We start from the raw sequence: 12888 nt of genomic DNA on the forward strand, positions 1-12888 counted from the left end.
AGCCATTAACTTAGAGTCAATTAGTTGCCTGTAAAACATGCAAATTAGAAACATATCGGCTCTTAATTAGTCATTATTAAGTACTTATCACTGCCTTATTCTGCATGGACCTATTACACAACCAGTAAGTCATTAACTTAGAGTCAATTAGTTGCCTGTTAACATGCAAATTGGTAATATTATCTCTGAATTAGTCATTATTAAGTACTTATTAATGCCTTATTCTGCATGGCCTTATTATACAACCAGTAAGCCATTAACTTAGAGTCAATTAGTTGCTTATTAACATGCAAATTAGCAACATATCAGCTCTTAATTAGTCATTATGAAGTACTTATTAATGCCTCATTCTGCATGGCCGTATTATAAAACCAGTAAGCCATTTACTAAGAGTCAATTAGTTTCTTATTAACATAAAAAATAATAACATATTGGCTCTTAATTCATCATTATTTAGTACTTATTAATGCCTTATTCTGCATGGCCTTTTTATACAACCAGTAAGCCATTAACTAAGAGTCAACTAGTTGCTTACTAACATGCAAATTAGTAACATACTGGCTCTTAAATAGTCATTATTAGGTACTTATTAATGCCGTATTCTGCATGGCTGTATTATACAACCAGTAAGCCATTAACTACAAGTCAATTAGTTGCTTATCAACATGCAAATTAGTAACATTATCTCTGAATTTGTCATTATTAAGTAATTATTAATGCATTATACTGCATGGCCTTATTATACAACCAGTAAGCCATTAACTAAGAGTCTTTTTCTGAATAACCTATGAATTATTGCTTATTAGTAACCTTAACCCTTTAATGTTCCCCTAGTGTCCAAATAACTCTAAATTAAGTCGTTGCTACATTAATAAGCAACTACTTAATGGTGACTATGTTCCCCATACTAAAGTGTTACCAATATATTTGACTTGCATGTTTATCAGTAAGTCCTAAGTGTTGTGTGAGTCACAAGAAGAAAAGCTTGACTATTTTTTTCCCCATCTAGACTTGAACCTTTTCAGACATTTTGCTCTAGAAAAAAACACTGTCTTAAACTTCGATAAAACATTTGAAATCTGCTCCTCTGAAGACGTTTGAGACACTCGTGATTTAGGGCTATATAAATACACTTTGATTGATCGATCGATTAATATGTTCCCCATACTAGAGTGTTACCGTTTTGTTTGATAAACACTTAATTTTGTCTGTAGTTCTGTGAAAAGACAAATTGCAACACAAAAAAAGCTGTTCAGAGATAAGTCAGCCTTTGGGTTTGTTTCTATTTACAGATAAATGATTAAAAAAAAACTAAAAAAGAAACTGATGATAATAATTACTATCCAATTGGAAATTCTGTGAGTTTAATTGACCTGTCCCAGCATAAAACTGAGCGGTGTGTCAACAATGTTTTAAGTGTAAAAATAAGTTACATGCAACCATTTGTGTTGTCCCGAGACCAATATTAAAATATTATATCCATCCATCCATCCATTCACCCATCTTCTTCCGCTTATCCGAGGTCGGGTCGCGGGGGCAGCAGCCTAAGCAGGGAAGCCCAGACTTCCCTATCTCCAGCCACTTTGTCTAGCTCTTCCCGGGGGATCCCGAGGCGTTCCCAGGCCAGCCGGGAGACATAGTCTTCCCAACGTGTCCTGGGTCTTCCCCGTCGCCTCCTACCGGTTGGACGTGCCCTAAACACCTCACTCGGGAGGCGTTCGGGTGGCATCCTGACCAGATGCCCGAACCACCTCATCTGGCTCCTCTCGATGTGGAGGAGCAGCGGCTTTACTTTGAGTTCCTCCCGGATGACAGAGCTTCTCACCCTATCTCTAAGGGAGAGCCCCGCCACACAGCGGAGGAAACTCAATTCGGCCGCTTGTACCCGTGATCTTATCCTTTCGGTCATGACCCAAAGCTCATGATCATAGGTGAGGATGGGAACGTAGATCGACCGGTAAATTGAGAGCTTTGCCTTCCGGCTCAGCTCCTTCTTCACCACAACGGATCGGTACAACGTCCGCATTACTGAAGACGCCGCACCGATCCGCCTGTCGATCTCATGATCCACTCTTCCCCCACTCGTGACCAAGACTCCTAGGTACTTGAACTCCTCCACTTGGGGCAGGGTCTCCTCCCCAACCCGGAGATGGCACTCCACCCTTTTCCGGGAGAGAACCATGGACTCGGATTTGGAGGTGCTGATTCTCATTCCGGCCGCTTCACACTCGGCTGCGAACCGAAAAATATTATATAAAATATTATATATATATAAATAATATGTTCATGAATGAGTATATCCGTTCATCCACCGTGTTTAATGGAGAAGTCTGATTTACAGTGTTTCCAACAGGTCGGGCATCTTTTTGTGGTGGTGTGATCGGGCGGCGGGGGGTAGAGGGGGAGATGCAGCGGCAGTGGCGATGACCAAGAAAAATGCGGAGTTGGAATATAATTACAACACTTTATGTACATATTTATATAATATTTACATATTTATATAATATGTAACTACACGCTCCATTCACAGACAGAGTCCCATTGCTTTTATGAGCGGTCAAGCGAGTCAAAAGCTGAAAAAACATTTTTTATTATTTTTTTAATTTTTTATTTTTGTGGCGGCCGTAATTATTCCGTAGTGGGCCGCCACAAATAAATGAATGTGTGGGAAACCCTGCCTTCCACTTCGAGCTGTCCTGGATGAACTAAATTTTTTTTTTCACAATCATTTTGGAACTTGCAAACGTACTTCTGCTTCTTAGTCGTCGTCGCCATGTCTCTGTTATGTTTTTGGCCATTACTACTTGCCATAGTTTTGATGCAATGCACAATGGGAATCCTGATGTTGTGTGTCAGTGTATTAACGTGTCGGCTGGAATGAACACGCGCTGAGAAGTAGCTCCGTGCCTGCCTAGTTTATGGGTTAAGTTCATACTTGAACATATATAAACCCTCCACTAACCCCGAATTCGGAGGTCTCAAGTTTGGCAAGAATGGCTGGTCGGCAGTGTCGTAGCTACTTCTAAATCACTAATCCTCGCCTCCATGGCGACAAATAAAGCATGTTTCTTACAAGTATCATCCCTGCAAGGTGAGGAATAGCTACACATGCTTCACTACACACCGTAGCTCAACGGCAACAAAATGTAAACAAACGCCATCGGTGGATCTATACCTGACATCCACTGTAATGATATCAAGTACAGGAGTGTATCTAGTCAATACTACTATGATTACGTCGATATTTTTTGCCATCACAAATTCTTATTTATATTATGTTTATAAACTCAAGAAATATGTCCCTGTACACATGAGGACTTTGAATATGACCAATGTATGATCCCGTAACTACTTAGTTACAACACTGAAACGCCCTCAGGAAGAGGTGCTTTAAGACATGGCTAGCTAGCTTGCGGCTAACGTCCAGCCCCAGTGTTGTGGCTACTTCTAAATCACTAACCCTTGTCTCCATGGCGACAAATAAAAGTACGTTTCGGCATCAAAATGTAAACCAACGCCATTGATGGATCTACACCTCACATATGTAAGGCTTGTCCCTGACAGTTTGGTATAAGTCTTTGTTTCCTGTCTTTAGTTCCTGTCAGCACTCTTATTTTGGTTCTGTTTCCTGTTTGTCTCCCTGAGTGCTAAGTTCCCTCAGCTGTGGCTGATTGGCACCTGGCCACACCTGGTGTCAATCAGCCAGTCACTATTTGAACCTGTTTTGTCCTCCAGTCAGATGCCGGATTATTGTCGTGTCGGTGTCACCACTACCTGTCTTGTCGCTTGTAGCTTTGTCTACTTCTGTTCACTCTGATCATGCTATAGTTCCGTCGTGTCACAGTAAGTGTTTTTGTTCTGAGCCAAGTTTGTTATCCGCCTTGTGCACGCCTTTTGTTGGTACCCTTTTGGTTTATTCTTGTTTTAGTGTTTAATTAAATCATGTTTTCTTACGCAATGGCTGCCTCCTTCTCTGCATCTTGGGGTTCATCACAAACTCTCTCTGACAACATCGACTATAATGATACCAAGTACAGGCACGTATCTCGTCGATACTACTGTGATTACGGCGATATTTTTTGGCATCACAACTCGGGACAAGCGGTAGAAATGGATGGATGGATGTTTATAAACTCAGGAAATACATCCTTGGACACATGAGGACTTTGACTATGACCAATAACGACTTGGTATCGGATTGATGCCTAAATCTGTGTTATCATCCAAAACTAATGTAAAATATCAAACAACCGAAGAATAAGTGATTATTACACTTTAATGGAAGTGTAGATAGAACATGTCATAATAGAAAGTAAGCAGATATTAACAGTAAATGAACAATTTGCTTGCATTGCATGCAGAACGACCCTGAGCTCATGAACAGTACTTCACCCAAAGACTATGGGCATATATACAAACATACTACCCACCACCACCCAACGCCTTCACCACCGCTTAAATTCCCTTACAGGCTGATGGACGGCTGAACAGCGCTTTATAGCAGCAGGCCGGCCTCCAGGGGACCCCCCCACCCCCTCTGTTGCGAGTTGTTGTGATTATATGTAATATGTTTATGTCTGCTATGGCAAATTAGTTTTTTTCCCTTGGACTCGGTCTGGACCCCCTCCCAAAGGTCCAGCCTTTGACTGATATTTTTGTCTCCCTGTAACGTATGTCTGCTCTTAGTGGGACTGTGCCGAAAATGTAATTTTCAGTTCTTATGTGTCTTTAGCAAGTTAAAGAATTGACAATAAAATAATCTTGATTTGATTAATAATCAATTTTCTACCAGTTGTCCTTAATAATTTTGACAAAAAAAAATAGAATGATAAATGACAATATGTTACTGCATATGTCAGCAGCTAAATCAGGAGCCTTTGTTTGTTTACTTACAACTAAAAGACAAGTTGTCTAGTATGTTCACTATTTTATTTAAGGACAAACTCGCAATATAGATTTTTGGTTACAGGCCTACTGAAACCCACTACTACCGACCACGCAGTCTGATAGTTTAAATATCAATGATGAAATCTTAACATTGCAACACGTCGCGGAATGATGACGCGGGTGCGTGACGTCACGGACTGTCAGGAAATATTAGCTCAGCACCAGTTATGGCTAAAAGTAGTCTCTTTTCATCGCATAATTACACTAATTTGGACATCTGTGTTGCTGAATCTTTTGCAATTTGTTCAATTAATAATGGAGACTATAAAGAATAATGCTGTTGGTGGAAAGCTACCTTTAGCACCGAAACACAGTCTGTGTTTCTTTGTTTGTCGTGAAGCATTAACACAGAGCGATCAAGCGAACATGTTTCTCTACGTCAACCAGCAAGTTTTTGGATGGGAAAATTGTGATATTAAGTCGGCTCTTACCGGAGACGTCAGTGGATTTTGGGACTTCCTCCTGCAGCTCAAAAAGGCAGCTGTGAACTTGGCTCCTCCATTGGCTTCTCTGAGAGACACTGGCATTCACCGCAGCCATCCAACTTTCAGGTATAATTTTACAAACTCACTAAAACACTATTAAAACAATAAGCAGATAAGGGATCTTCTAGAATTATCCTAGTAAATGTGTCTAATTACATCTGAAACGGTCCCACTGCCGCCGCCTGGAGCCGTCACTTTTTTTTTTTGTGCTTCACTCTAACTTTCCTCATCCAGAATCTTTCATCCTAGCTCAAATTAATGGGGTAATTGTCACTTTCTCGGTCCGAATAGCTCTTGCCGCTGGAGGCTCACATTATAAACAATGTGAGGATGTGAGGAGCCCTACAACCCGTGACGTCAAGCGCACATCGTCTGCTACTTCTGGTAGAGGCAAGGCTTTTTTTATTAGCGACCAAATGTTGCAAACTTTATCGTCAATGTTCTCTACTAAATCCTTTCAGCAAAAATTTGCAAACTTTAACCATTTGCTATGTTTTACTTAAGCTTAAACCATTTTAACTTAAGCTTTAAACTTTTACGTGTGCTTCAAACTTTAAACAACTTGCTTTTAACCGGTCAAACACAGGATGCAATCGAAGCTCAAGATGAAATGCAGTGATTCAGTGGTTCAACTTGAACCCAGCAGTTCAAACAACTTAAGATAATTCAGTAAGCAAATTTCCAAATTTACAGGTACAAGTTAAGCTTATCAAACAAAGCATTTCGATGGTCATCAAATGAAGCATATTCACCGACCTGCTATCCCCAGTTAAGAAAGAAAATCTCATTTCAGTAGGCCTTTATAATAAAGCCAATAATGCAATTTTTTGTGGTCGCCTTTACTTAGAAAAGTACCGAAAAGTATCGAAATCATTTTAGTACTGATAGCAAAATATTGTTATCGGGACAACACTGCCTCAGACTATATTGCACAGCACTGTAGATGAATAGCAAAAAAAAAAAAGCAGCGACTTCATCCTTCACCACATTAATGGCTTTTCCCTCCTCCTCCTCGTCACGCTCACCTTCCAGCTCGTGATGGATGACATCCGACAGGTTGGGCTCGTCCCCCCACCAGAAGATCCACAGCTCCTTGGCGTCGGGCTTGATCTTGCGGCGCCACACGCACAGCAGGTTGGCCTGCACGCAGCGCATGAAGCTGCGCAGGACCGGGTCGTCCTGGGCGGGCGCCGAGATCACTGGCCCGTACTCGCCGCCGCCGCGGAAACTGTAGCAACGCCATTTGATGCCGGTCAAATCCGCCTGGTGGAGAGAAAAAAGGGTCAATCGTTCCGCCGTCATCGTGATCGTTTGTCAGCGGGAGCCTCAAAAGGGTCGCTTTTAAAGGCCTACTGAAACCCACTACTGCCGACCACACAGTCTGATAGTTTATATATCAATGATGAAATATTAACATTGCAACACATGCCAATATGGCCGGTTTAGTTAAAGGGGAACATTATCACCAAACCTATGCAAGCGTCAATATATACCTTGATGTTGCAGAAAAAAGACCATATATTTTTTTAACCGATTTCCGAACTCTAAATGGGTGAATTTTGGCAAATTAAACGCCTTTCTGTTCTTCGGTCTTGTAGCGATAATGTCAGAATGTGACGTCACCGAGGTAATACACCCGCCATATTCATTTTCACATTACAAAACACAGGGTCTCAGCTCTGTTATTTTCCGTTTTTTCGACTATTTTTTGGAACCTTGGAGACATCATGCCTCGTCGGTGTGTTGTCGGAGGGTGTAACAACACTAACAGGGAGGGATTCAAGTTGCACCACTGGCAAGAAATCTGCCGCCAGACCCCCATTGAATGTGCCAGAATGTCTTCACACTTGACCGGCGATGCTAAGACAGACATGGCACAGAGATGTATGGATAACCTGCAGATGCATTTGCAACGATAAAGTCAACGAAATCACAAAGGTGAGTTTTGTTGATGTTGCTGACTTATGTGCTAATCAGACATATTTGGTCACGGCATGACTGCCAGCTAATCGATGCTAACATGCTATGCTAATCGATGCTAACATGCTATTTATGCTAGCTGTATGTACATTTGAAACTAGATACCTACATTTAATGCGAAACAAACACTTACCAATCGACGGATTTAAGTTGCTCCAGTGTCACAAGATGCGAAAGTCCTGATCGTTTCGTCCGCACATTTTACCAGCGATGCTAATAAGGCAGCCATGCTACGGGCCACTTCATTAGGTACACCCACGCTATGGCCGAATAGCGTCAATAGCTATTCGCTCAATAGCTTTAGTTTCTTCTTCAATTTCGTTTTCGCTATCTGCCTCCACACTCCGACCATCTGTTTCAATACTTGCGTAATCTGTTGAATCGCTTATGCCGCTGAAATCCGAGTCTGAATCCGAGCTAATGTCGCTATATCTTGCTGTGGTAACCGCCATGTTGTTTGTATTGGCAGTCCTGTATGACGTCACAGGGAAATGGACGGTGGCTTTGCAAATAACGAAAATCAAGAACTTTAAAGCTTTTTTTTTAGGGATATTCCGGGAGGTGTAAAATTTTGAAAAAAACTTCGAAAAATAAAACAAGCCACTGGGAACTGATTTTTTATTGTTTTAACCCTTTTGAAATTGTGATAATGTTCCCCTTTAACTAAATTGCAATTTTAAAATTCCCGCGAGTTTCTTGTTGAAAACATCACGTGACGTCACGGACTGTCAGGAAATATTAACTCAGCACCACTTACGTCTCTTTTCATCGCATAATTACACAGTAATTTGGACATTTGTGTTGCTGAATCTTTTGCAATTTGTTCAATTAATAATGGAGACTATAAAGAACAATGCTGTTGGTGGAAAGCGATGTATTGCAGCTGTCTTTAGCACCGAGACACAGCCGGTGTTTCTTTGTTTTCAACACAGAGCAGTCAAGCGAACATGTTTCTCTACGTCAACCAGCACGTTTTTGGATGGGAAAATTGTGATATATATCTTACCGGAGACATCAGTGGATTATGAGTCCTAATGCATTAGCTGTCAAAAAAGGCAGCTGTGAGCTTGACTCTTCGGCTTCTCTCTGAGACACTGCGTGTTCACCGCAGCCATCCGACCTCGAGGTATGTCTCTACAATCTCACTAAAACACTATCAAAACAATAAGCAGATAAGGGATCCTCTAGAATGATCTTAGTAAATGTGTCTAATTACATCTGAAACGCTCACACTGCCGCCGCCCGGAGCCGTCGCTTTTTATTTGATTTTATTTTATTTTTATTTTTTTTGTCTTTCGCTATCAATATCATCATCCACGAAACTTTCATCCTCGCTCAAATTAATGGGGAAACCGTCGCTGCCTCGGTCCGAATCGCTCTCGCTGCTGGTGGCCATGATTGTCAACAATGTGAGGAGCCCTACAACCCGTGACGTCACGCGCACATCGTCTGCTACTTCCGGTAAAGGCGAGGCTTTTTTATCAGCACCAAAGGTTGCGAACTTTATCGTGGATGTTCTCTACTAAATCCTTTCAGCAAAAATATGGCAATATCGCAAAATGATCAAGTATGACACAGAACCGACCTGCTATCTCCGTTTAAATAACAACATCTCATTTGAGAGGGTGGACGCTCCCCTTTCCTCTCCCTTATCTCTTCTGCTTGCTTCTTTGTTTTGTCTTGTCTTAACTTTCTTGTTGCCTCTTTTTGCCCTGCTCTCCAAATCTAAACATTGGAACTATTTAACTGGCCTCAACAAAATTAACAAGATCTTGGGTTTGGGGGAACCTGCTGTCGTGACGAAGCGGTTGTTGCTGGACACACGACGGACTCTTGTGAGAAGGAGGAGTGCCGCGACATGAAGATATCTACCTATTCGGAATTATGACAACAGGACATCTGCTGATTGGAGCAAGCGTTGCTCTGGTTTGTCGACAAATTGGAAGTTGCCAGGCAGTACCCCAAAGCGGCCACAAATGATTGGAGGATGCGGGAAGAACTGTGGATTACATCGGACTGTCTACCCCGCAGTTTTTGAGGACCAGTCATAGAAAATTTTAGAGTGAAAAGCAAATTTTATTTTCACTCGCATTCAAATCATTTTAACTTGGATTGTTTCCCTGGCTTCGAGACTCTCCCGAAGATCACTGTAGGAAGACACAACAAACTCCCTTTTTTGTCTCTCATGTACACACACCTGTTGTGAACTTTGGACTAGCGACGGAAAATACATCAAGGATGCGGAACAGAGACACACTATGGGCTTATACACACACACACACACATCCAAAAAAATATACGCCACACATACACCCCCCGGTCCCCCAATTAAACGCCCTCGACGCAAATCCTGTAGGGGTGATGAATGGTTGGTCAGCGCCTGAGAGCTGCAACCTACCGCCATGACCTTGAACTACCTTCCCTCTGTTGCTAGATATCTCGAGATGTATGTTGTAATATGTATGTGCGCTTTGCTATGGAGGTTTTTTCCCACTCCGAACTGGGCCCCCTTAGGAGCCCAGTCTGGATTGTATTTTTTTTACTCATCCTTCCCCAGCTTTTACCTTTTTCCCATATTTTACGGGGCGCCTTATGGCGACCCATCAGAGTTCTTGTTCTGTAACCCTGTACACTGTTTGTTTGTCTAATCTTGAACAGGTTTGTGCTGAAAACAAAGTTTCGTTGTACTTGTTGCAATGACATTAAAGACCTATCTTTCCGTAGGCCTTTAATAACCCGGACATGAACGCGGCCTAAGATTGCCCTCTTGACCCGAGGTCTGCGCCCTGCTTGTGTGTCTATATTTCCACACACGGCGCGATCTAACGCGACCGCTAAGCATGAATCAATAACGTGAGTGCAGTGAAGCTTTACGCCGCTTGTGTTTCACATGAAAGAAAACATCTTTCATGTGAAAGGGGGGGTTGCCCACATCTGAGGTCCTCTCCAAGGTTTCTCATAGTCAGCATTGTCGCTGGCGTCCCACTGAATGTGAATTCTCCCTGCCCACTGGGTGTGAGTTTTCCTTGCCCTTTTGTGGGTTCTTCCGAGGATGTTGTAGTCGTAATGATTTGTGCAGTCCTTTGAGACATTTGTGATTTGGGGCTATATAAATAAACATTGATTGATTGATTGATCTAAATGCGATCAATAACCGCACACAAGCCATCCAATTATGCTTGCAGACTTCCTGTTCACATGGCTACGCGCTTCGAACATCTTCCTGTATTAAAAGGGGTTTCGAAAAATGAACAATAGAGCTCAGCGGAGCGGACGGCGACACAAGCAAGATGCAGCTCGTCCCAGGAATGACGGACGACATAAGCGGATGTCGTAGTAGCGGAAAAGGTCAACGTTTTATTTTTTTTCATGGTCACACCCAGCAACGTTGTGGGTTTAAACATGCAGCCTTGAGCACGTCGCCGTAGAAAATGTAGCCGTGAGTGCCAGCTGTGTGTGTGTGTGTGTGTGTGTGTGTGTGTGTGTGTGTGTGTGTCCATTTCAGACTAACACTCTTCTCAGACTACAAGGGAAGACACATAACTCTGGATTGCAGACTCAGCCAGATAAATCAGGTATGTTATGTTATGTTTAGAGATGTCCGATAATGGCTTTTTTTGCCGATACCCCGATATTGTCCAACTCTTAATTATCGATATACAGTCGTGAAATTAACACATTATTACGCCTAATTTTGTTGTGATGCCCTGCTGGATGCATTAAACAATGTAACATGGTTTTCCAAAGTAAATCAACTCAAGTTATGGAAATAAAATGCCAACATGGCACTGGCTTATTTATTATTGAAGTCACCTGCCTCAAAACAACAGCTTGGAGTTTGGGACATGCTCTCCCAAAGAGAGCATGAGGAGGTTTGAGGTGAGCAGGGTTTGGGGGTGTGGGGGTTAGTGCTGCAAGGGGTTCTGGGTATTTGTTCTGTTGTGTTTATGTTGTGTTACGGTGCGGATGTTCTCCCGAAATGTGTTTGTCATTCTTGTTTGGCTAGGGTTCACAGTGTGGTGCATATTTGTAACAGTGTTAAAGTTGCTTAAACGGCCACCCTCTGTGTGACCTGTATGGTTGTTGACCAAGTATGCCCTGCATTCATTTGTGTGTGTGAAAAGCCGTAGATATTATGTAAATTGGGCCGGCATGCAAAGGCAGTGCCTTTAAGGTTTGTTGGTGCTCTGTACTTCTCCCTACGTCCGTGTACGCAGCGGCGTTTTAAAAAGTCATGAATTTTACTTCTTGAAACAGATACCGATCATTTTGAAACCGATAATTTCCCATATTACATTTTAATTGGGTGTGTGTATGTGTGTGTGTTTGTTATGTGTGTGTGTTTGTTATGTGTGTGTGTGTGTGTGTCTCCATTTCAGACTAACACTCTTAGACTACAAGGGGAAGACACATAACTCTGGATTGCAGACTGAGCCAGACAAATCAGGTACTGTATGGTATGTTATGTTATGTTATGTTTAGAGATGTCCGACAATGGCTTTTTTTGCCGATATCCCGATATTGTCCAACTCTTAATTACCGATACCAACCGATACCGATATGTACAGTCGTGGAATTAACACATTATTACGTCTAATTTTGTTGTGATGCCCCGCTGGATGCATTAAACAATGTAAAAAGGTTTCCCAAAGTAAATCAACTCAAGTTATGGAAATAAAATGCCAACATGGCACTGGCTTATTTATTATTGAAGTCACATGCCTCAAAACAACAGCTTGGAGTTTGGGACATGCTCTCCCAAAGAGAGCATGAGGAGGTTTGAGGTGAGCAGGGTTTGGGGGCGTGGGGGTTATTGCTGCAAGGGGTTCTGGGTATTTGTTCTGTTGTGTTTATGTCGTGTTACGGTGCGGATGTTCTCCCGAAATGTGTTTGTCATTCTTGTTTGGTGTGGGTTCACAGTGTGGTGCATATTTGTAACAGTGTTAAAGTTGCTTAAACGGCCACCCTCGGTGTGACCTGTATGGCTGTTGACCAAGTATGCCCTGCATTCATTTGTGTGTGTGAAAAGCCGTAGATATTATGTAAATTGGGCCGGCATGCAAAGGCAGTGCCTTTAAGGTTTGTTGGCGCTCTGTACTTCTCCCTACGTCCGTGTACGCAGCGGCGTTTTAAAAAGTCATGAATTTTACTTCTTGAAACAGATACCGATCATTTTGAAACCGATAATTTCCCATATTACATTTTAATTGTGTGTGTGTGTGTGTGTCTCCATTTCAGACTAACACTCTTCTCAGACTACAGGGGGAAGACACATAACTCTGGATTGCAGACTGAGCCAGACAAATCAAGTACTGTATGGTATGTTATGTTATGTTATGTTATGTTATGTTTAGAGATGTCCGATAATGGCTTTTTTGGCCGATATCCCGATATTGGGGGTGGGGGAGGGGTGGATTCTGGGTAGCGGGGAGTGTATATTGTAGCGTCCCGGAAGAGTTAGTGCTGCAAGGTGTTC

The 12888-nt window shown here is 42.2% G+C and overlaps 1 protein-coding gene across 2 annotated transcripts in view; it reads right to left on the minus strand.

Annotated features, from left to right (window-relative positions):
* Nucleotides 1-12888, minus strand: part of LOC133536118 (mediator of RNA polymerase II transcription subunit 13-like) — a 330745-nt gene that overhangs the window by 216719 nt on the left and 101138 nt on the right. For both annotated transcript variants that reach the window (XM_061876329.1, XM_061876328.1), the window contains exon 2: nucleotides 6458-6695. In XM_061876329.1, the coding sequence (XP_061732313.1) occupies nucleotides 6458-6695 (238 nt within the window). The remainder of the gene's footprint in view (nucleotides 1-6457; nucleotides 6696-12888) is intronic.

The sequence above is a fragment of the Nerophis ophidion genome, linkage group LG17, assembly GCF_033978795.1.
Source record: "Nerophis ophidion isolate RoL-2023_Sa linkage group LG17, RoL_Noph_v1.0, whole genome shotgun sequence".
In the NCBI taxonomy this organism is placed as follows: domain Eukaryota; kingdom Metazoa; phylum Chordata; class Actinopteri; order Syngnathiformes; family Syngnathidae; genus Nerophis; species Nerophis ophidion.